The 25,884-nt window shown below is 39.9% G+C and overlaps 1 protein-coding gene across 1 annotated transcript; it reads left to right on the forward strand.

Annotated features, from left to right (window-relative positions):
- The first annotated feature begins 1,834 nt into the window (after positions 1–1,834).
- Positions 1,835–25,884, forward strand: LOC143415996 (NACHT, LRR and PYD domains-containing protein 3-like). The gene is made up of 5 exons (XM_076881358.1): positions 1,835–3,627; positions 6,471–6,644; positions 11,705–11,884; positions 19,997–20,170; positions 23,827–25,884. Exons 1-5 carry the CDS (start codon positions 2,534–2,536, stop codon positions 24,017–24,019), a joined length of 1,815 nt encoding a protein of 604 aa, XP_076737473.1. The 5' UTR covers positions 1,835–2,533; the 3' UTR covers positions 24,020–25,884.

A 25,884-nucleotide genomic window follows, 5' to 3' on the forward strand; every position in this document is an offset into this window, starting at 1 on the left:
TGTTTAATCAGACTCATCACAGGGTTACTGTGGATTCATTTGGATTAATCACCATTAAACATCATTTTTAATGTAAACGAATCAAAGTTCATTTCATGAGCAAACAGACTCGAGAGAAAAGGGCAAATTTACACACTTAACATGTTTATTGAACATGTAAACATTGATTAACCTCCTGAATGAGCCGACCCCCCCAGGGACAGTCCTGCATGCTAATGATGGGCTCTGCTCTGTACCTGCAGGATTCTGTCAGCCACAAACTCCTCAGCTGATCCTGAATCTGAGCCCATCTGTCAAACAATCATTTTCTTCACAGGTCTGTGGAGGTGGCACTGATCCTGCAGCAGTCTAACACTCTCTGTCACTCTTCTTCAAGTCTTTGACACGAGGAACCAAAACTATGTTATTAACAACACTAACAGGTCTGCAGTTTGTCCACTTGGCAGTTGTGTCATCAGTGCTTTGCATCGTTGTGATATTTTAAGCTGGAAGTGCTTCGGTGAAAAGAAAATTCCTTCTGTCACGATGTGCAGAATCCTTCATGTTGGTCGGCTGGTCCGTCTTGTTATTTTTTTAATGCTCAAACTTTCCATCGAGAGGTCAGTGTGTGTTTGTCATCTTCCATATTGAGCTGATTGGTTCAGCTGCCGTCACTAACAGATGATCTGCACGTGTGCAAAGGTAACTCTACTCGGACAAACTGCCCGAAGTGCGTTGATAGAAACATTTCAGGGATTTTGAGTCGTTCTGCTCTCCAGATGTGTCGTGTTAAAGGTTTTTATCATGTTAATCATGATAACAGATGAACCCCTAACCCTACATGTTAATTTTGACAGCACTGGTAAATCCTTTTTAATGTTCTTCTGTCAGATCATTGATTAGACTCGACTCCAAATACGAGACTCAGAAAACTCAAATGAAAACTCAAATCAAAGCAATGAGAAAAGGACTTCTTGTGTTAGAATGAAAACATATGGAAGTGGTCAGGTTTCAAACACTCGATGAATCTACTGCACAGTTACATTCAGGGACCTTTGGCCTGCTGAGAGCATTAGTTGATGGTTCATCACAGTTTTCTCAAAGTTTCCTCTGAGCTTCTGCAGCATCATCACTTCCATCACTGATGAAAGAAAGTTCATAGAAAACAGAAAATATATCTTCAGAATCTGAGAGTTTAAAACTTGACAGGCTTGATTCAGATGAAGTTATTTGAGCAGAAACTCCTGGATCTTTATCCTGTGTTGATCTAATCCTTCATGGTTCCTCCACAGAGTGGAGCAGCAGAGCTCAGAGGGTCCCAGTGGTCAGTCTGCCCAGCAGCATCAAACACAGCTGGACTCCATATTTATGGTCTGTACATGTACAACAACTACTGTTACATCTGTTCTGTTCACAGTCATCTCCATGCTGCTCTTTGTAGACCAGTGGATCGTCAGTGTGTCCAACATGGATCTGATGTTTGGCTCCATGATTTCAGTCTGATTGGCTCATTCATAAATATTCTGTTCCAGCTGCTGGAGGACAACATCATCACTTTTGTGAAGAACGAGCTGAAGAAGATCCAGAAGGTTCTGAGTCCAGATTACCCAGAATGCTTAGAGAGTCAGAGGAGCAGCAGCAGAAAGGCATTTGTGAAGATCACAGTGGACTTTCTGAGGAGAATGAAGCAGGAGGAGCTGGCTGACCGTCTGCAGAGCAGTAAGAGGATTTATCTAAAGATTTAAGCTGCTGGATAAATGAACATTTTCCAGAGATGGAAGATGGAGCAACATGTTTTAAAGATTAGTTCTTTTTGGAATTGAGTGTTTATTTTTCTTCTCATTCAGAGCTTCAAGCTGCAGTTTGTCATCGTAACCTTAAATCCACCCTGAAGAAGAAGTTCCAGTGTGTGTTTGAGGGCATCGCTAAAGCAGGAAACCCAACCCTCCTGAATCAGATCTACACAGAGCTCTACATCACAGAGGGAGGGACTGCAGAGGTCAATGATGAACATGAGGTCAGACAGATTGAAACAGCATCCAGGAAACCAGACAGACCAGAAACAACCATCAGACAAGAAGACATCTTTAAAGCCTCACCTGGAAGAGATGAACCAATCAGAACAGTGCTGACAAAGGGAGTGGCTGGCATTGGGAAAACAGTCTTAACACAGAAATACAGCCTGGACTGGGCTGAAGACAAAGCCAACCAGGACATCCAGTTCATATTTCCATTCACTTTCAGAGAGCTGAATGTGCTGAAAGAGGAAAAGTTCAGCTTGGTGGGACTTGTTCATCACTTCTTTACTGAAACCAAAGAAGCAGGAATCTACAGCTTTGAAGACTTCCAGGTTGTGTTCATCTTTGATGGTCTGGATGAGTGTCGACTTCCTCTGGACTTCCACAAAACTACAATCCTAACTGACCCTAGAAAGTCCACCTCAGTGGATGTGCTGCTGATAAACCTCATCAGGGGGAAACTGCTTCCCTCTGCTCGCCTCTGGATAACCACACGACCTGCAGCAGCCAATCAGATCCCTCCTGACTGTGTTGGCATGGTGACAGAGGTCAGAGGGTTCACTGACCCACAGAAGGAGGAGTACTTCAGGAAGAGATTCAGAGATAAGAAGCAGGCCAGCAGCATCATCTCCCACATCAAGAAAGCTCGAAGCCTCCACATCATGTGCCACATCCCAGTCTTCTGCTGGATCACTGCTACAGTTCTGGAGGATGTGCTGGAAACCAGAGAGGGAGGACAGCTGCCCAATACCCTGACTGAGATGTACATCCACTTCCTGGTGGTTCAGGCCAAAGTGAAGAAGGTCAAGTATGATGGAGGAGCTGAGACAGATCCACACTGGAGTCCAGAGAGCAGGAAGATGATGGAGTCTCTGGGAAAACTGGCTTTTGATCAGCTGCAGAAAGGAAACCTGATCTTCTATGAATCAGACCTGACAGAGTGTGGCATCGATATCAGAGCAGCCTCAGTGTACTCAGGAGTGTTCACACAGATCTTTAAAGAGGAGAGAGGACTGTACCAGGACAAGGTGTTCTGCTTCATCCATCTGAGTGTTCAGGAGTTTCTGGCTGCTCTTCATGTCCATCTGACCTTCATCAACTCTGGACTCAATCTGCTGGAAGAACAACAAACAACCTCTACATGGTCTAAACTATTTAACAAACCAAACCTACAATCTCTCCACCAGAGTGCTGTGAACAAGGCCCTACAGAGTCCAAATGGACACCTGGACTTGTTCCTCCGCTTCCTCCTGGGTCTTTCACTGCAGACCAATCAGACTCTCCTACGAGGTCTGCTGACACAGACAGGAAGTAGCTCACAGACCAATCAGGAAACAGTTCAGTACATCAAGGAGAAGCTCAGTGAGAATCTGTCTGCAGAGAAAAGCATCAATCTGTTCCACTGTCTGAATGAACTGAATGATCGTTCTCTAGTGGAGGAGATCCAACAGTCCCTGAGATCAGGAAGTCTCTCCACAGGCAAACTGTCTCCTGCTCAGTGGTCAGCTCTGGTCTTCATCTTACTGTCATCAGAAGAAGATCTGGATGTGTTTGACCTGAAGAAATACTCTGCTTCAGAGGAGGCTCTTCTGAGGCTGCTGCCAGTGGTCAAAGCCTCCAACAAAGCTCTGTGAGTACATTTGTACTCATGTCTTTACTTTTAACATCCAACTGTGTCAGTAATTTATTTCACCAGGTTTTCTGTCTTTGTATGAATTTGTATCCTAAAGTTTTGGGATTTCTCCAATACAACTGTGACCTCTTTGATGCCTCCAGAACTCGAGACGCTGGATTCACCATAAACTCTGATCATCACTGCTGCTGTTATGTTATCAGTCTTTGTTTAAACACTTAGGCTGCATGTGCCTGATGTTGTGATACTTTATATTCACATGCATGCTCCTAGATACATTTCTACTGCAGGTCTATTTTAGTCACAAATGTTGGTGAAACACTTGCTTTTACATGCATGGTGGGTCCTGCATTAAAGAAAGCATTTGAATTACTCAGTGAATCCTGGCAGCCAGAGAAACATCCTTAGTTCCACTTTAAATTAAACTCTGCTTCGGTCTTCCACAGTGTGTTTGTTGTTTCTTTGTTGTTGTTGGCCTGCTCTCTCCTCTCACTCCAATCTGGTTGCAGCAGATGTTTGTCCCTCCCTGAACCTGCAGACTTGGGTGCAGCACCTCAGTTCATCTTCAGTCTGAAACCAGCTGTTGTAGCTATATCCCCTCAAGCACACCTTCCCTGGTCATCTCTGCTGTGGTTGCTATAAAATTTAATCTTGATTAAAAAAAAAAGAACAAAAACCTCAAGTCAGACTTGATGCCATTTGTTGGCAGCATGGTGCCTGTTTGTCTTTGATGATAAACTGCAGCACAGTCTAAAGCAAACCTTCGGACTTTATTGACTTTATGCATGTATATATTCTTCCTGTTCACCTTGGACACACAACAGCTCTCTGTTTGTTGTGATTGGATCTAGAACAGCCAACATATCCTAATCTAGATGATTTCTAAGGTGGTATCTGGGACGAAAAGTTAAAATCAGCTTGGATGGCCTGTACTGTATGATGGCCTTGGTTGCACCACATTGATGGCCATGCAGGGTGGTTCACTCCTTGGGCAAGAAGACCGAGGAGTGAGCCACCCTTGGTCAAAGCTTGGCCATTCAAGCTCACTGTTTTCCCCTTGTTGGTTGATGATAGTATTTTTTTTACCTGACTTATAGTCATCATTGTCTTCAAATTAACTCACACACTGCTGACTGCTGTAGCTTACCTGGCTGAGCAGGTGACCCATGTACTGAAGGTTAGAGTCGTGACTCCAGGGCCTGGTTTGAGTCTGCCCAAGACCATTTCCTGTGTGTTATTCTCCTCACTTCTCCCTCCCTTCCTGTCTTCTTTGTCCTGTACAGTGAAGACAAAAGGCCTCAAGTTGTGAAAACTCTTCCCCTTCATCATCTTCCATCTCTCTCATCTAAAATCTCCAGTATTCTCTGAGTAGAGAATCTTTTCACAATCTTGAATGATAAGGATCCAAGTGGGTAAAGTTATTTATTTGTTGTGTTCCTATTTGCAGCTGGGATAGATTAAGAAAACCTATCGGCTGCCCAAATTACATCCAGTTTAGAAGACAAACATTGAGTGAAGCGTTTGTTTCATCATCCTTCACAACTCATCAACCAGGTGTCACAAACTGCAGCAGGACAGTACAAAGCATGTCATACTGGATGGCTGCAACAACCAGAGTTTTACCTACCTTTGGTATTTCGTGACAGCATGAGCGTAATATTTACTGAACAGAGTCGTCTTCTGTAATCTTTTCAGATTCAGAACACTGTATTTAATTTCAAGGGGCAATTAGGATACTGAGCTTTCCAACCGTACATACAATACACAAACATCACATTGGGGAGACGGGTCAGGCTAGGTAGCTGGCCGGTCAGCCGCTAGAGCAGCGACCCGGAACCGAACAGCAGAAAATGCACAACATCAGGAAAGATGAGGAGAAAAAAGAACTCCTCCCAGACTGAGCTTCAACAGGGAGATCAGTTTGAGAACAGACAAAAAAAATGACCTTAGCGCAGAGCACATGAAAACTCTTAATGCGCCATAGAAACACATGACAAGCAACAGGGATGGGTAAAAGGTGAGAGACAGCCGGTGTAGACAGCGCACCCGGGCCTGCAGCATTTGCGCTGGTCCCCTCGACCCACCGTCTGCACCGGGAGGGGATAAGCATGCTTAGGATGGGAAGGAACAGTCTAAACACCGTCTGTTATCAGGGTGAGATTTGTTCAGCTCCAGCCTTGAGACCACAGCTCGTGCCGGTATGTTACCCGCATGAGCTGATGGTGGCTTTCTTTGGTGCGAACAACTGCATGTCAATTTCACAGCTGATCTAACAGTCCGTCACTCGTCTCTCAATCTCCCGTTGGAGAGCCACGAGCTTCTCCGAGAGGTTATCGGTTTTGCGCTCAAAGAGCAAAGTCTGTGAACTCACGGCCGCCATGAGCTTCTTCAAGATCTTATCCGTGCTGCGTTCAATGAGCCCATTTTGAGAAGTCACGACCCGTCCCATTGTTTCAGTCACAGCGGGCAGCCTTGTGGGGGTTTGAACAGCTGATTCCACTTTCTTTAATCTTCAATAAGCCAGTACCAAGCCAGCTCAGATCAGCAAGAACCCTTTGCTGCTGTGAATGTCCGTGCTGCTATATTTCAGGATCAGGCTCTAAATGTACAAATGGATCTGAGAAGATTTCCAATCATGTTTCTACTAGATTTACAGTTTGTTTTCATGTCTTCTGACTCAGATGGTGGAGCAGGTGGAGCTTGCAAGGAGTAAGTGCTGCTATAGAAGAAGAGTTGTGTTTTAATGAAGCTATTTAGTTAACCAATAATTGTATTGCATGCTGGCATTAAAAATGTTTCATTTGACTGATTTAATTGTTTGTTTGTTTGTTTTCTTCCAGACTGAGTGGCTGTAACCTCTCAGAGAGAAGCTGTGATGCTCTGTCCTCAGTTCTCAACTCCCAGTCCTCTAGTCTGAAAGAGCTGGACCTGAGTAACAATGACCTGCGGGATTCAGGGGTGAAGCTTCTGTCTGCTGCACTGCAGAGTCCACATTGTACACTGGAAACTCTCAGGTCAGGATCCAAACATATCATTAAATGATATTATTGTACAAACAACCAAGCTTTATAGAATTGGCAGGTGAACTTTTCTTTATCTTTGGATTGCTTAGGAGATTCTTAATTACTGTCTGAACATTTTTTACAGTCACATATTTTGTTTTAATGGTCAAACAGAATTATTGTTCAGTTCAATGAGCAGGTAGCTGTGAGAGTCATAATAATGAGGTATATTTGTATTAAAGATGACTAAACTTGAACAGTAGCTGTGAGTTACTTTGTTTACTCATGTGTGCTGATGTTGTGAGTAATTTAAAGCTGAAGTAAACTTGTAATGAGTTTAATAGAGTTTCTGAAGTAAGTGTACTTGGAGACATTTATGTGTTTACTAAAGTCCAGGAGCAGGAGGCTGTGTGTAGCATAGAGGAACCCAGACCTCAGCTTTGTCTCCTGGTTTCTGTTGCTGCAGTTACAGTTTCCCCTCATCGTTCCTTCAACAGTCTCCTCACTGTAACAAATCAAAGTGTTACTGTATAGATTCACGTCTGAATGTTGCCATGTGCTATTAAAACTGAAAGCGATGTTTCATACACCCACGTGGTTCAGTCACACAGTAACTGATGGTAAATAATGTTTGTGTTGAGCACATCGTACAGGTCAGCTGCTCCACACAGATCTCAGGTTTACATGCTGGAACAGTTTGTGATCATGAAGGATAAACCTCACTTCCTCTTTGTTTCATACAGATGTGACATGAACAATAACACATTCATGAAATCCTTTTAGGAACACAAACACTATTGTAGCTGGAGAATATATTTGAATGTAGGATAATGTAGGGGATCATAAACAACAGTAATAACTAACCACCACCTCACCATTTGGGTTGGTAGCTGCATGTTGATTGATGAAGTCATTTTCTTCTTCCTCCATTTCTACCTTATTAACATCAGATTAAAAGCTGCACAGAGACAGGCACTGGACATGTTTAGCCTAGCTTAGTACAAGGACTGGACATGGGGGAAACGGCTCTCATCACTGGATCAAAACATGAAAACAAATCTGAAGTAAAGTTTTGTTGAAGTGAACTGTGGTGGTGCCCAATGTTCCCTCTAAGCTGCGCTCGTGCAACTGCGCGCTGCTGGCACGTCTCTGCACACAGAAAATCTGTGTTGCACACAAAAAAAAAAAATCAAATCTCAATTGAAATAAAAATTAAATCTTCAACAATTCTGTTCTGCAGTGTTAGTCAGTGACTGGCTGCTCCCATATGGGATTAGAACGATGCCACCTTATCCCATAGTCCAGCCAATCACGCGATTCACATTCGTATATACGCAGATAATCAACGTCGCTGACAGGCTATGACAGCGTCCTTATGTGCCGACACCGGTGTTATAGCAAGCAAAGTGGCTGATGATGAGGTGAAGCCACATTAATGACAACGTATACAACCATTGGAGATGTGAGCAGGACAGACGGAGCAACTGAGGGAAAAAGTGTGGACTTTATACCAGTTTTTAAATTGTGTTGATCGGCCACGTAAAACCAGAGTTATGATAAAATATCTGCAATGTTTGGTTTTCTTCCTGAATAGTATTGTTGTTTATAACAACGATAGTATTCAGTATTTATTGCAACAAACTCTGTTGTTTGCAAAACTCAGTTACTTTTTTGAAGAAGTAACTATATAATTAATTGCTCAACATTGGTCATTATATCCTGTATGTTGCAGACAGAGTTACAGACTCTCTCCCAGACCACAGACTCATAATACAAGTCAGAGCTTTATAAAAATAGAAAAAATAAAGTTGTGTTTTCAAAATTGGAGTTCAAGTTATTTTTACTTCCAATAGTGTTAACATGCTACAGGTCATGAACAAGGTTGTTTTTAATTTTCATTGTAAGTGGGCTAAAGCAGTTAATTAAAAGTAGCCTAACATAAATGTAAATGCTGTAATTTGATTACTTTAATAAACCATGTAACTTGGATGGATAAGATGCTGGCGTGACCACAGTGCACACGTCTGCTGTTGCTCACAGAGGTCCAAGGGACGCTCAGGGAGTTTGTGTGTTCGCTCAGACACATGAAACATTAGAGGGAACATTGGCGGTGACTGGCAGGGAAAAGGGGAATGATAAGACTTACTGTAAATATAATTATGTATGTATGTATTGAAAAAGGAACAACTAAAATGTTCCAGCTGAAAAATGAAATCAGTTTCAGTTTATGAGCTCTGTTTGTTTTCTTTACAATTCCAACCTTTTATTTTGAAATGAGCTGCTCGTTCCTGTTTAGAGTTGATGAGCTGATGTGGGTGAGAGGACTCAGGCAGCCTGACAGAGTTGATGTCCAGGTCTTCCCTGCTTGTCCTGATATACATAAACATGAGTATCCTTGCAGGTCAGATCTCATCAGTCACACCTGGTAGTGCAGCTCTCCTCTAGATTGTAGTGCTTGTAAAACTAGGATGATTTTAGGAGCCTGGACCGCAGATCTAAGGGAAGATATGACTTGGAAAGACTAAACCAACCTATTAGAAGTGTTCGCACTAACATAGATAAATACTCAGATTTACACCTTTAGTGTCTCACAAAGGGTTGAAAAGTGAATGTGCACAGAGAGGTTGGTGGTGAGACGGGCACTTCCAGCACTGTAGATGTGATCCAGCTCAGTGTTCATGGAAATAATCCGGAGAGCAGGATTCCTTGATGAATGTCACATTTTCTTAAAGTTATAATCCACAGGGAAGACTGTGAAACTGTCGATCTGATATCTACTCAACCAATCAGGTGTTTACATGCCCTTCACTGATCTCCAGCCCCACCTTATTATCAGTTTCTCTCTCTTTTACATCTGAATTATCTTCACTTCACATTTCAGTCAGTTCAGATTTCATTAGCACGTTCACTTTAGCATAATCCATTTTAATCCAAACACCTTTCTCTTTAAACTCTGTTTGTCAGTCACAGTATATCCAGTACAATCCTCTTTTTCACTGCGTCACACACATTCAGAGATCAGAGTGTCCTGTGTGTGCTCTCATTCACTCACACTCACTCTCATATGGCTGAAGTCTGTTTGTACACAGGCTGTCAGCTGGCCTGAGTTAGGCCTGTCTCTAAAATCATTATTTTATTACTTTTATTCTGATTCATCAAAGCCAAACTCAAACATATTTATATTTACTGATTATGTTCTCATCAGTAATTAACAGTCAGTACATTCAGATATGAATCATAATTCAGTGTTTAACATATTATCACAGATGGACTGCACAGGAGATCTCCTTTATGAAGAAACTGTGAAAGTTTGTCCAACAGTGGGAAACATTTCAGAGAACATCTCAGAGAATATCTGTGAAGCAGAAACTAAACATAATAATAGAAGAAAAGCCAAATAATGATCCAAATCCTGCTCTGAGACTATCAGACAGTAAAGGCTTCCAAAGACTGCTCACCTCTCAGACTTACTTAAAGATGCTGGTGCTGTCCACAGATCAGCTGACCTGCTGGGTCTCCATGATCAGCTTTGTTTCTTGGAGATAAAGGCTGAAGCCTTTAGAGCTTCAGTTCTCCAGAGCAGCAGGATGTCTGAGGTCCGCAGAAACACAAAAACACAGCAGCTAAAAATAATTGTTCAAAGAAAACGAGGTGGGAGCTGCTGATTCCTGAGCTTTGATACTGGATTAGCTTCAGTAGTTATTCCAATCACTGCTGTAGGAGCTACATTTAGTCACAGCTGACTGTCTTCTTTGAACAATCACAATGACTACTGTTCTAAAAAACAAGCACACAAAGAACCAATGAGAGTGTAGAACATGATAAAGAGCTCCTGTGATGGTGGCAAAGAAATGAGCAGCAGACGGCCGTCTACATGTTGTAGTGGTTTACAGTCACCAGGGGGCGCCGTCACGGCCACGCAGTCAGTGGGCTGCTCTGCTTGTGCTGTTGTTGGTGAAGCTGAAGTGAAAGCGAATGTTAAAACAATGAAAAGTGTCCACTGCAGCCTCCATCTGAGCTTGTCATGTTCTTCTTCTTTGGTCCTTCGTGTTTGTGCTGAACACTGCTGTCGCTCTCTTCCCTGTTCCCGCCCACTTTCTAACCAATCAGCATTGGAGCGTGCACAGCGTCGTCCACACTGAGCTTTGTTGTGAGCGCATGGACTCGTCTGCAGAACATTTGTATGGGCTCAAAATGTGGTCATAAAGATTTTGTACTTGTAAATCAGGATTTGTATGTGTAAAAAGAATTTGTGTGTGTGTAAAAAAGATTTGTATGTGTAAAAAGAATTTGTGTGTGCGTGAAAAAAATTTGTATGTGTAAAAAGATTTGTGTGTGCGTGAAAAAAATTTGTGTGTGTGTGTAAAAAAGATTTGTGTGTGGACTTAGCCAAAAAAAAACCCTGCAAGTTACAGGTACGAATTTTGACCCTATTTTTCTTCCTTTCATCTGATTGGTCAATGTCATGTCAATCACAAATGTAACTATCCAATCAGAGAACAGATGGGTTTGGCTGTCGGAGGGGCACTTTTTTGACCTGACGTTCCCGTCACAAGTGTCTTCTAAGTGAAGCTACCAGGTTCAGGTCCAGCTCTGTTTATCTGGAGCTGCAGTAAATGATCCGTCCTCACAAAGCAACACAGACACCAGATATGCAAACACAGCATCATACAACACAACCAAGAGATCCAAAGAATTATCTCTGCATTTCTGTGGCTGATGCTGCTGGAACGAAGCTGTTTGAAACCTTGTTGTTCTGCACTTTGGGACCTGAAGAGAAACCTGAACCTCTGTGCAGAGGGTTCAACTCTGAGGATTCCTGTTCAGTTTTGTTATTTCACACGGCAAAACTTGACAACTTTATGATAAATGTACGACTTCAATTTGAAAAATTCATTTTTTTCTCTTGTTTGTTTGAAGCTGCTTCCTGTTGGCTTCAGCTGTTTGGAGTTTCCATTTTCTAAACTTCTACATTCTGAACCTTCTTCAGCTCTGAACAGATGATGAAACACTGAATGATTTCAAGCTCACACTTTGTCTAATAAACTTACATCTTTCAATTTTTTATTCAGATTGAAGGACTGTGATTTGTCAGAGATCAGCTGTGATTATCTGGCAGCAGCGCTGAAGTCCAACCCCTCGTATCCCAGAGTGCTGGACCTGAGTGTAGACTGCAACAACCTGCAGGATTCAGGAGTGAAGCAGCTGTGTGTTCTTCTGGAGAATCCACGATGTCGATTTGAAACTCTGAGGTCAGTCACATGTTTTAGTTGTGCTGAGATGAATATGATGTGAAAGTTGTGCTGACACTGTGGATCAGTAGGCCCACACACCTCTATACAGGAAGTCTGGTTCTACTCTTTGTAGAACTTCTGATCCCTGATCCTCTGAGTCTGACTCAGTAAATAATGCAGAGTTCTGAGCTGATGTGGGTGAGAGGACTCAGGCAGCCTGACAGAGTTGATGTCCAGGTCTTCCCTGCTTGTCCTGATATACATAAACATGAGTATCCTTGCAGGTCAGATCTCATCAGTCACACCTGTTAGTGCAGCTCTCCTCTAGATTGTAGTGCTTGTTAAACTAGGATGATTTTAGGAGCCTGGACCGCAGATCTAAGGGAAGATATGACTTGGAAAGACTAAACCAACCTATTAGAGGTGTTCGCACTGACATAGATAAATACTCAGATTTACACCTTTAGTGTCTCACAAAGGGTTGAAAAGTGAATGTGCACAGAGAGGTTGGTGGTGAGACGGGCACTTCCAGCACTGTAGATGTGATCCAGCTCAGTGTTCATGGAAATAATCCGGAGAGCAGGATTCCTTGATGAATGTCACATCTTCTTAAAGTTATAATCCACAGGGAAAACTGTGAAACTGTCGATCTGATATCTACTCAACCAATCAGGTGTTTACATGCCCTTCACTGATCTCCAGCCCCACCTTATTATCAGTTTCTCTCTTTTACATCTGAATTATCTTCACTTCATATTTCAGTCAGTTCAGATTTCATTAGCACGTTCACTTTAGCATAATCCATTTTAATCCAAACACCTTTCTCTTTAAACTCTGTTTGTCAGTCACAGTATATCCAGTACAATCCTCTTTTTCACTGCGTCACACACATTCAGAGATCAGAGTGTCCTGTGTGTGCTCTCATTCACTCACACTCACTCTCATATGGCTGAAGTCTGTTTGTACACAGGCTGTCAGCTGGCCTGAGTTCGGCCTGTCTCTAAAATCATTATTTTATTACTTTTATTCTGATTCATCAAAGCCAAACTCAAACATATTTATATTTACTGATTATGTTCTCATCAGTAATTAACAGTCAGTACATTCAGATATGAATCATAATTCAGTGTTTAACATATTATCACAGATGGACTGCACAGGAGATCTCCTTTATGAAGAAACTGTGAAAGTTTGTCCAACAGTGGGAAACATTTCAGAGAACATCTCAGAGAATATCTGTGAAGCAGAAACTAAACATAATAATAGAAGAAAAGCCAAATAATGATCCAAATCCTGCTCTGAGACTATCAGACAGTAAAGGCTTCCAAAGACTGCTCACCTCTCAGACTTACTTAAAGATGCTGGTGCTGTCCACAGATCAGCTGACCTGCTGGGTCTCCATGATCAGCTTTGTTTCTTGGAGATAAAGGCTGAAGCCTTTAGAGCTTCAGTTCTCCAGAGCAGCAGGATGTCTGAGGTCCGCAGAAACACAAAAACACAGCAGCTAAAAATAGTTGTTCAAAGAAAACGAGGTGGGAGCTGCTGATTCCTGAGCTTTGATACTGGATTAGCTTCAGTAGTTATTCCAATCACTGCTGTAGGAGCTACATTTAGTCACAGCTGACTGTCTTCTTTGAACAATCACAATGACTACTGTTGTAAAAAACAAGCACACAAAGAACCAATGAGAGTGTAGAACAGGATAAAGAGCTCCTGTGATGGTGGCAAAGAAATGAGCAGCAGACGGCCGTCTACATGTTGTAGTGGTTTACAGTCACCAGGGGGCGCCGTCACGGCCACGCAGTCAGTGGGCTGCTCTGCTTGTGCTGTTGTTGGTGAAGCTGAAGTGAAAGCAAATGTTAAAACAATGAAAAGTGTCCACTGCAGCCTCCATCTGAGCTTGTCATGTTCTTCTTCTTTGATCCTTCGTGTTTGTGCTGAACACTGCTGTCGCTCTCTTCCCTGTTCCCGCCCACTTTCTAACCAATCAGCATTGGAGCGTGCACAGCGTCGTCCACACTGAGCTTTGTTGTGAGCGCATGGACTCATCTGCAGAACATTTGTATGGGCTCAAAATGTGGTCATAAATATTTTGTACTTGTAAATCAGGATTTGTATGTGTAAAAAGAATTTGTGTGTGCGTGAAAAAAATTTGTATGTGTAAAAAAGATTTGTGTGTGCGTGAAAAAAACTTTGTATGTGTAAAAAAGATTTGTGTGTGTGTGTAAAAAAGATTTGTGTGTGTGTAAAAAAGATTTGTGTGTGGACTTAGCCAAAAAAAAACCCCTGCAAGTTACAAGTACGAATTTTGACCCTATTTGACCCTATTTTTCATTCACTCACACTCACTCTCATATGGCTGAAGTCTGTTTGTACACAGGCTAATCTGGGACTCTCCACCATTTGACCCTAGAAATAAAGAAGCTTCTTGGATGAGAGGTGAAAGGCGAAACGTCTTCAAAAAACTTAAAGAAGTCCAGATGCCTTTTTTTCTAAGCTCTTTAGATGACTGCGAACCTTCACAAACGCCTCATCAGTGGGACTCTCAGAGCTACCAGCCCTTTGCTACAATCACAAAGCTCTTCATTGAAATCAATGATATCAAAGCTGGAATCAAGCTATAGCCATATACACTGGTAAAGACTTCTTATCTCGAAATAATATACTGAAGTGGCAATGCAGAAATTGAAAATAGGCGGACGTGCTACCTATGCTATTAGTAGAATGGACATTGGCCTGCTGGCTAAGGAAGGCCCTGTCTCACATAGAGGTGAGAGAGGCCCCCCTCGAAGCCCCCTCTTTTATCGGGGCTTACTTAGGGTCATATCGGGGACCACACAGTTGGAAGTCTTTTTTTTTTTTTTCTTTGACCAAATAAAGCTTATTTGTGTAGCTGTTGTTTTATACAGCTTTAATGTTAATATTAATGTTTGCTTATGTATGTTTAGGGAGTGGTCTGATGGTACATGTCGTTGTTACATTAATAATATTCAAATAGTAAGGGTATGCTTAAAGATAAGGTAAAAATCATATCATATAATGTAAATGGCCTGTCGAATCCAATTAAACGTAATAAAATTTTAACTAAAATGAAGAAAGAACAAGTACAAATAGTGTATCTACAGGAAACCCATCTAGACTGTAAGGAGCATGAAAAACTGAAAAGAATGGGTTATACAACAGTTTCTCCTCTTCCTATAAAACTGGACGAAGGAGAGGAGTGGCTATCCTGTTATCAAGCAAATTACTCTTTGAAAAAATATCTGAGATAAGTGACAAAGAGGGACGTTATATTTTGGTAAGGGGAAACATTGAGGGGAACCCAGTCACGTTGTTAAATATATATGCACCCCCTGGAAGCGATATTTATTTCTTTAAGAAAATTATAGATGTGATGGTAACAGAGACAGTAGGTTTCCTAATTTGCGGAGGAGATTTAATTATACATCTACAACCAAAGCTAGATATTTCCAATAGAAAAGCACAGAATACTAAAACATTAATTAAGAATATAAATACATTGATGAAGGAGGTGGGACTAATTGATATATGGAGAGACTTGCATCCCTACCAAAGGGATTATACTTATTTTTCCTCACCGCACTCGTTATACACAAGAATAGTGTGCTGGCATTAGGCATTTTCTGTTCTGCAGCAGTTTGCCCTCTTGTGGTTGTTTTTGTGTAATTTTTTTACTCTGTAAGATCTAGCCAGAGGCAGTTTCACCTCCGTTAATCTGTTGCCATCCATGCCTTCACAAGTTGATAAACGGCATCATCTGTGAGTAATATTGTTTGTTATCACTGAGACAACTTGTGTGCATTATTATTTGTTGTGAAGGCGTGATATAGTTTGTAGTTAGAATTTAATTTGAATATGTATATAACCTAAGCTAGTAAGGTTAAGCTAGCTCACTTGCCATGTGGTTTCTTTAACGTTTTGATCATGAGTGTGATTTCATTTGATGTTTTATTCGGGCACTCACTAAGCAGATAAATATTGCGTTCATATTTTTGAATATGTGTTTGTTATACTGTATGTTGATGCAACATTTTTATTGGTTTATTTCTGGTTTTGTCAACAGTTTCACACTTTTTCCTTATTAAATCATCCAACTCAACACATTGGCCTGTTCCCTGGATTTTGATTAGGAGAGTGTTTAGCTGTCTGTATAGCTGAGTCTACGTTCACGAGGACAACGCTTAGTGAGGACAGAACAAATAGATTATTTCATAACTTTTGGGAAAAATAAAGATAAAATAAGCACTTGTGCAATTGGAGCAATAGAGTTAAGCGATCATGCACCAGTATACCTGTCTGTTGATTTAAACGTGCAACCAAAACTCAATAATTGGAAATTAAATTCAAGCTTACTGAATGATCCTCACTTTAAAGGACAAATTAAGAAAGAGATTCACTTCTATATGGAAACTAATGACAATGGTGAGGTGTCTCGTCCTATACTGTGGGATGCCTTAAAAGCTGTCCTGAGAGGGAAAATTATAGCAATATCCTCTTATAAGAAAAAGATGAGAAATAAGAAATTAGAAGAGCTACAAAATAAGAATTAGAGAAAAGGCATGAAAGAAAAACATCTCAGGATATATTGGAGGAAATTAGGAAAACAAGAAATGAAATAAATGATTTGACCACATATGAAATTTAAAAAAAATTAATGTTTCTTAAACAAAGGTATTATGAGGGAGGATCAAAAGCAAAGAATGTATTAGCCTGGAAACTAAAAAAGAAAATAGCAGATAATACAGTTCACAAAATTAAACATCCAGTGACAAAACTAATAAAAAATAAACCAATAGAAGTTCAGAGTGCATTTGAAACATTTTATAAGACTCTGTATGCTAATAACACAGAGAGTAGTATAGTTGAAATTAACAGTTTTTTAGATTCTCTTGATTTACCAGTACTGAATGAAGAACAGAATAAAACTTTGATTGAAGATATAACAGAAAAGGAACTAAGAATAGCAATAAGTAAAGTTAAAATAAATAAATCTCCAGGATCAGATGGATATACGGCAGAATGGTACAAGGAGCTAAAAGAAGAATTAATACCAGTGATGCTTCTAACAATGAATTGGATCCTAAAGAAGGCTCAAGTACCTTCTAGCTGGAAAGAAGCAATTATCTCTGCCATCCCAAAAGAAAACAAGGATAAATTAGAATGTGCGTCATATAGACCAATATCTGTTCTTAATACAGATTACAAGCTGTTTACATCTATCATGGCTCGACGATTAGAAAAGTTCTTACCTAATCTAATTCATAATGATCAAACAGGTTTTATTCGAGAGCGCCAAATACAAGATAATGTACGACGGACATTACAAATTATTAATCATATTCAAAAGAATAAAATAGAAGCAATGGTAATCAGTATCGATGCAGAAAAATCATTCGATTCAGTTAATTGGAACTTTCTTTACCGAGTCTTGCATACATTTGGCTTTCACGAATATATAATTAAGACAATACAGGCACTTTATGATAACCCTACGGCAAGGATTAAAATTAATGGCTACCTATCAAATAGTATTAAGCTGCAAAGAGGAACAAGGCAGGGCTGTGCGTGCTCACCATTATTATTTGCGTTATATCTGGAACCATTGGCTCAATATATAAGACAAAATAAAGAAGTAGAAGGTATTAATATCCATGAAAAGGAGCATAAATTAGCCTGCTATGCAGATAATATTTTAATATTTTTGGGTCAACCATCAAACTCTTTACCTAAATTAATGCAATCATTTGAATACTTTGGTCGACTATCTGGATATAGGGTTAATATGAGTGAAACACAATTGCTTAAGTACAACTATATTCCATCAGAAGAAATTAAAAATAAGTATCAATTAGCATGGCAAACAGAGTACTTTAAATATCTAGGAGTCATAATACCTAAGGATCTTACAGAACTATTAGAACGAAATTATTTACCAATACAAAAAAAAATTAAGGAACATATAGCGAGATGGAATCTAATTCCATATTTAAGTTTATATTCGAGAATAGACTCAATTAAAATTAATATTCTTCCTAAATTATTATATTTATTTCAAACATTACCAATAGAAATTAACCAGAAACAGTTTAATGAATGGGATAAAATTTTGTCAAGATACATATGGCAAGGAAAAAGGCCCCGAATTAGATTTAAAACCCTACAACTTAACAAAGGAAAAGGGGGTGGGGCTTACCTTCTCTTAGGGAATATTATTGGGCAGCACAATTAAGGCCTATGATATGCTGATGTAATCCTTCATATGACGCTCAATGGAAAGTTATTGAGGAGAGTCTGACCTCCATCCCCATACAAGCTATTATAGCAGACAGAAGCTTGCAAAATTTAATAAAAACTATTGAAAATCCATGGATCAAGTTGACTTTTAAAATTTGGGAAACAGTAATAAAAGAATATAAACTAGAAGAGGATATAGCAGTTCTTAAGTGGTGTGCATATGACACACATTTTGCTCCAAATAAATTGGACACCAGATTCAAAGATTGGACATATAAAGGATTAACAGCTTTATGTATGGTAATGGAGGAAGGCAGACTAATTAGTTTTTGCTTTTGCATTAGATTTTGACTTTGTTAACTACTAGAAGACTAGAGGAAAAATTAGTTACATTAATGGAAACAAAAACACACTCCCTATATTTATTTATTTATTTTTCTTTCCTTTTTCTTTTTCCTTATGTATTTTTTATTTATGTTGTTTCCTGTTTTGCTTCTTTTTCTTTTCTTCTTCTTCTTTCATTCTTATTGTATGGATATTTTAGTTGTTTAAATATAGAAAAAAAGAAAAAAATATATGTACTGAAAGATAGCTGAAGTTGATGGTATTGTATAGTGATTCTAAAATGTTAATAAAAAAAAAAGCTGGAATCCAATGAGTCCAAGTCTTCTGCTGATTCAGCATCACATTCATCTTTGCTCCTTGTTCTGCATCCCCACCATGGACTTCATTCCTTTCCAAGCCAGCCTTGAGTGTCCTTTATTCAGCTCATCCTCTGCTTTACTTTTACACCTGATTTTAGCTGCTTTTCTTCTCTCCCTCATAACAAGACAGCTTCTTCTGCCTGAGAACATGTTGGAGTGATTTACTAATCCAGGGCTGATTTTGGGGGAAAATAGTTCCTGTTTTCAAAGTAATCCCCATTTTTCCCAGAATGAAATGTAAGTAGAAATAAATAGAATAGAATTAGAATAGAATTCAACTTTATTGTCATTGCACATGCACAGGTACAGGGCAACGAAATGCAGTTTGCATCCATCCAGAAGTGCTTTAGTGATATAGATATATTACAATATATATTAGCAATAGTATAGATATGTAAGTATATTACAGAAATGGGTCTATTATGGTATGTTATAATGTACACGGTATGAAGTATGTTGTGAATATTCTATAACTAAGTATGTACAGGCTGTAGTGAGTACAAGCTATGTACAGGCTATGAACAGGATATAAATATGAAAAACTATACAGAATATGAAATAAATAACTTTACAGAAATTTGAGATGTACAGCTATAAAGTGATCTAAGTGAGAACATGAGCCTTTAAAAAGGCTCTTCTGAGGCTGCTGCCAGTGGTCAAAGCCTCCAACAAAGCTCTGTAAGTACATATGTGATCATAGCTTTAGTTTTTAAATGTTTATTCTAGTTAACACAGATCAGGTGGAACAACTCAAATAAAATATCAAAAATATTAAGTGGTCATCGGTACTCAGTTTGTTCAATACTGAATACAATGGAGCACAAATTGTCCACGTTTCTGAAATATTTCTGGGTGTAACTGTCACCAAAGTGCAATTTAGACCTGGCCTGTGGTTGTTATCTAAGTGATAATCATCAATTCTACTAAAACAAATACAAAATAAAGAAATTTGACACATTCTGTTGATATCAAAAGCACACTGAACAATTCAGTGTTGTTTTACTGCTGTTCTCTCTTCACTTCTTCTCCTCTGATTCTCTCCACATGTTGCTCTGCATCAGTGCTCAGTTTCCTGACAAAACAAGATGAAATATTGCTAAATATAATAGTATCTCATTACGCTTCAACAGAAGTGTTTTATTTTTGTAATTGTTTATCTGTTATTTTTCAGACTGAGTCACTGTGACCTGTCAGAGAGAAGCTGTGAAGCTCTGGCCTCAGGTCTCAGCTCTCAGACCTCTAATCTGAGACAGCTGGACCTGAGTAACATTAACCTGAAGGATTCAGGCGTGAAGCTTCTGTCTGAAGGACTGAAGAGTCCACGCTGTACACTGGAAACTCTCAGGTGAGATCAAGCATTTTTCTTTCATCAACTGACAGAATTAGCAGATTAATAATAAGGCAGCCCTCTAATAAGAGGAGAAGTGGAGGTGTTTTGAAGGGCAACGTACTCTTATGTTAACAAGACAGGAAGTAGTTCCTGGGAACTGCTTCCTTTGTTATTGTCTAAGTAGAAACATGATGGTGAAACAGTGATGAGTTTGCAGAGGTGAATCCACAGCACACAACACAACAATGCTGTTGCGTGCTGAAAGCAGACTTCTCACAGATTCTGAGGCTGCAGGTTTCATCACTGTCCAACCAAAATTCACTGAACCAGCAGTAAATGAACGTCCAAAACTACACTTCATGTTTAAAAAACAGATGATCAGGGGGATTTGTGTTTACATCTTTTTTGTGTGATCTGTTCACCTGCTGTTTCAGCTGTTTGGTGGTTGTTGAGATGGTTTTGTGAACTTTTAGCTGAGATTCTGACGTTTCTGTAGATACCACACATGTCTAATTACTTTGTACAGCATGAATGGCCATAACGAGGTTTTTAACAGTAAGAAAAGTTGTAAAACTTCAGAAAATATAGTTAAAAGTCCAAAACCTTCTACGTCTGGTGGCTTGTGGTAAGGAGCAGATCAAACGAGTAAAGAATTACGTTATAATTATAAATGGCTTCAACAGCACATTCAGGTCTGTGAGACTCATTCAGACACTGAGCCGTGGCTCTGTGCTACATGCACATATTTCTGCATCTCTGCCATTCAGACACACTTTATATATAGTTTGTTTTATGTAGTATTCAATACTGAACTGTACATTTAGTCTTTTTAAAGGCAGAAAGTTTTATTCAGTGTTTTCATAAAAGCCTTATTTCTATCCATTTACTGCTATTAGGAAGAACACGTGAGGTTTAAGACCTGGACCAGTTTGAAACCTTTTGTCCTCCACAATGGAAAATGGGTGGAAATAAAAATGGGTCTCACTTTAGCCAGCTCCTAATTTTATCAGTTCTGCTCTCAGCGTCTCCTGTATATCTCCTGTATAAATGTTGCACTCAGCTTTGTGGTCTCCAATATCACTGAAATGCAGCCAGATGCTGCTCATTTTGCCTTTTCACTCTTTCCTGACACGCTTGCATTTCAGTACAGCTCCCATTTCTCTGTGTACTGGTCTCTACCACTACCCTTGCTGTCTATGGGACATGTCCTCTTTCACATAATGGTATGATCCCAGTCTGTCTCTTAAAGTGTTTGGCCACATGGTTTGCTCATCAGTAGTGCATTGTGTACTTATTTTAATAGTCCTGCAGTATGAGAAGTGCAACATTCAGTGTGCAGAAACAGATCAGGTGCTTTCTAACAGCAGTGTTCCCTTTAACACAGCAGCAGTTCAAATATTTCTGTCAGTCTGAGCTGAAACATGAATCTAATCAAATATCAAATCAAAGTTCTTTGCCTCTGCCAGGACGTTAACATTTGATCTAGTTTTTTACAAAGTTCCCTCAGCGTCCAGAGCCACCAACATACCTTTGATCAACAGCAAGTGAACATTTATAAATGTGTGTTTGCAGAACAGGAAGCAGCAGAACTATTGTTCTGTTATCAGGCAGCAGCACAAACGCTCATCAGCTCATTTACTGTGCAGGACTTTGAGTGTGTGAAGTGTGTGTTTGTGCTGGATTTCCTTTGGAGAATCTCAGTCAGAAACCAGACAAAGAAAAACTCTTTCAACAGTCCAGGTTGAGTTGACAACATGAACTGCATTTATCTTCCTCTGACTGACATGTTCTTCCTCCTCTGCACCGAGCCAGCTGCTAAGACTCACAAGCTCATTGACATTTTCTGATGATAAAGAAACTCTCTTCTTCTGCACAATATGAGCAGCAACAGAGAAGAAGCTTTCACAGGTACAGATGTTGCAGCTGTGGCCAAGTACATGTGCTGCATGTTGGAGCAGCACTCTAATGGACAGGCCTCTGTACTGATGGTGGGCTCTGCTCTGTATCCACCACACTGTTCTCAGCTGAGTCTTCCTCCTGTTCACAATCACACTCTGATCAAGCATGTTCATGTTGTAACGCCGTGGCTTTCATAGCCTCTCCTTTTTCTACAGCTCATGTGTTCTTCTTGTGATGCTGCGTCTTGAGGCTCATACATGCCGTCATTTGTTGATCCTAAGAACGTTCCTCAGACCGACTTCTTCAACAACAGATAACTTTAGTTGTATCAACACTGCCTCCTGGAACAGTTTAAAATGAACATGTCAAAGATCTGTACCTGTCTCCATGTTTCTGTCCCCGCCCCTTTCTTTCTGTCCTGGGTCATGTGAGCGCTGCAGTAGTATTAGGCCCACCCTCAATGCTCCCATTGGCTGAGACGCATAATGACGCCCATTTCAAGCCAGCACTGATCAACATCCCTCCTGTGACCCATGGCTTTTATATTCAGAGCCAGTGAGCACTTTCACAATAATCATGATTTTAAAAACTGTGATTAAAATAATTGCTGACGTTAATCAGTTAATGAGTTAACGAGATAATAACAGGTTAAGTTGCCCTAATAATTAGACTTTGGTGACAAACTGATGTGATCTCCATGTTTCCTTTGTTGGACTGTGGGCGAGTGTCAGAACTGAATGTACTGAGTAACATGTAGAGTTTAAACATGTGTCAGTTCCAGTTTTAGAGCTCTAAAGTGCAGCTATCATGTTAGGAATATGTTAGGAATAGACAGGAACACTGAGCACACTGAGGTCAAATCTTTATTTTACCACTCGCTGCATTCTTGATGTTCATGAATTCAGCAGGTTCATGATTGTCTGCAGCATTAATCTCATATTTCCATTAAAGTGTTGAATTTGACTGTTTGATGTTCTTTATGATCTCTGGCACCAGTTCATCTGTAGGCTGAGCTCAGTCCATCCATTTAGTGAAATGATGTTTAAAGGTCTCCTTGTTCTGTGAGCGTGCACAGATCCTGAAGCAGAAAGCCTGGGTTACAGAGAAATGATCATCACTGTGATGATGCTCATCGTCTCTGACTGGGATTTGAGGTTTTGTCAAAGCAGCAAAGAAAGCCTGGCTATGTTGGACTGGGTGTGGCAGCAGCTCCCAGTTTGAGTTCAGGAGACAGACGCCCTCTCTACTTTGAAGATCAGCTTCAAACTTTCCTTTTTAATAAAGCTTATAGTTCGAGCTGGATCAGGTGACCCTGAACCATCCCTTAGTTATGCTGCTATAGGCTCAGGCTGTTGGTGGACTTCCCATGATGCTCTGCTTTCTTCTCCCCTCTTTTCACTCCTGATGCTTTTATATGTCACTACTGCATGTCCTTAACTTTTGTCTCTCTGTTTTGTTCTTGTCTCTCTGAGCTCATCTCTTCTCTTTCCCCTCACCCTGCAACCAGTCATGGTAGATGCTCCTCCTGGAGCCTGTTTTCACTGGGAGGATCTTTGTGTCAAAGGGAGATCTTCTTCCCACCATCACCAAGTGCTGCTCACACTGGTGGCGGTTACCTTACACTGTTAAACAGCTTCAGATGACTGTTGTTGTCTGTTGGGTATTGTCACTTATAAATAAAGTTACATTGAATGGATGTAAATGGATAGATGTTATTGTGACAAAGAGAAAACAACTGTTGACAGATAGATTGTTGTTTTGTGTGTCTGCAGTCTGTCAGGCTGTCTGATCACAGAGGAAGGCTGTACTTCTCTGGCCTCCGCTCTGACCTCCAACCCCTCCCATCTGAGAGAGCTGGACCTGAGCTACAATCATCCAGGTCCCTCAGGAATGAAGCTGCTGTCGGCTGGACTGAAGGATCCAGGCTGGAGACTGGACACTCTCAGGTATGGAGAGAAAATCTGATAGAGGAGGAAGAGCTGGAAACATTTCCCGTGTCTTTCACTCACTTCCTGTTTGTTTCCTGCAGATGACACATGAACAATCACACATGCAGGAATATTTTCAGGGACAGACACACTAGTCTAGCTGGATAGTTCATGGATATTTATGTAGGGGTCTCCAAGGAGTCTGTTTGCAGGAACATTTAGGTCACAGGTGTACCTGATATAGATACCAGTGTACCTAATAAAGTGTCAGCTAACATTTGGAAATGGAAGCTTAAATAATGACAAACTGTACATTCACAGCTGAATTCACAATAAATTTGTTCTGAAGTGCACATTTTTCTGTTATTGTTCTCAAACAACAGAATGAGAATGAAATATTGATTCTAACAGGGCCCATAAACAGCATTAGCTTAGCAGCATTAGCTTATCAGAGTTTCTATCATGGTCACAGAAATCTTTAGCAGAGAAAAGTGGCCTACTTAGCAATAGCTGCTCAAGTTGTATAAAGAAAGGGAAAACAGTATTAGCATTAGCTGCTAATGGCAGCTTACTTAGCATAAACTCTTCACATCTTTATAATGCAAGGGAAAGGAGTCACTCATGGAAGCCTATTTAGCATTAACGTCTCACATCATTATAAAACAAGAGAAAAGGGTATTAGCATAAGCTACTAATGCTTATTCACCTCAAATTAGCTTTAGCTGCTAATGGTAGCCTACTTAGCATTAACTCCTCACTAATATAATGCTAATTCATATCAAATTAGCATTAGCTGCTCATATTGTTATAAGGAAAGAGAAAACAATATTAGCATTAGCTACTAATAGTTATTCAGCCCTAATTAGAATAAGCCTCTAAAAGCAGCCTACTTAGCATTAACTCCTCACATCGTTGTTACCCAACGGGAAAGAGTATTAGTATTAGCTACTATCATTTTTAATAAGTAAGAGAAAACAGTGTTAGCATTATTGAATAATGCTAATTCACACTAAATTAGAATTACCTATTTACAAGAGCGTACTTAGAATTAGCTGCTCACATTGTTAAAAAGTAAGGGAAAACAGTATTAGTATTAGCACATAATGCTAATTCACGTCAAAGTAGCATTAGTTAATAATGGCAGCCTACTTAGCATTAACTGCTCACTAATATAATGCTAATTCACATCAAATTAGCATTAGCTGCTCACATTGTTAAAAGGGAAAACAATAATAGCATTAGCTGCTAATAATTATTCACCTAATTAGAGTTAGCCCCTAATGGCAGCCTAGTTAGCATTAACTCCTGACATCGTTATAATGCAGGGGAAAAGGGTTACCATTATCGGATAATGCTAATTTACATCAAATTAACAATAGTTAATAATGGTAGACTTCGTATCACTAGCTGCTGTCATTCTTACAAAGCAAAGGAAAACAATATGAGCATTAGCTGCTAATGCTTTTTCATCTAAAATTAGCATTAGCCACTAATGGCAGCCTACTTAGCATTAACTCCTCACTAATATAATGCTAATTCACGTCAAATTAGCATTAGCTGCTAGCATCAGCCTACCTAGCACTAGCTGTTCACATTGTTAAAAAGGAAGAGAAAACGATATTAGCATTAGCTACTAATAATTATTCACCCCTAATTAGAATTAGCCGCTAATGGCAGTATACTTAGCATTAACTCCTCACATTGTTATAATGTAAGGGAAAAGAATTAGCATTATCTAATAATGTTGACCTTGGCCCACTGGAAAAGTTCAGAACTAAAGATTTAGGAGTGTTTCTCGATAGCTCTTTCTCATTTGAGAAACAAATAAATTCTGTTATTAAAACCAGCTGTAAGGTTTATATTGTTGATTGTCATTTATGCTTAGAAATATTTACTCATATA

This window comes from Maylandia zebra, unplaced genomic scaffold (assembly GCF_041146795.1).
Source record: "Maylandia zebra isolate NMK-2024a unplaced genomic scaffold, Mzebra_GT3a scaffold11, whole genome shotgun sequence".
Lineage (NCBI taxonomy): Eukaryota > Metazoa > Chordata > Actinopteri > Cichliformes > Cichlidae > Maylandia > Maylandia zebra.

Coding starts and splice junctions, on each gene's coding strand:
- LOC143415996 (XM_076881358.1), top strand. CDS start 2,534: ATGGTGACAGAGGTCAGAGGGTTCACTGACCCACAGAAGGAGGAGTAC. Junction 3,628..6,470: donor AAAGCCTCCAACAAAGCTCT/GTGAGTACATTT, acceptor GTTTTCTTCCAG/ACTGAGTGGCTGTAACCTCT. Junction 6,645..11,704: donor TGTACACTGGAAACTCTCAG/GTCAGGATCCAA, acceptor TTTTTTATTCAG/ATTGAAGGACTGTGATTTGT.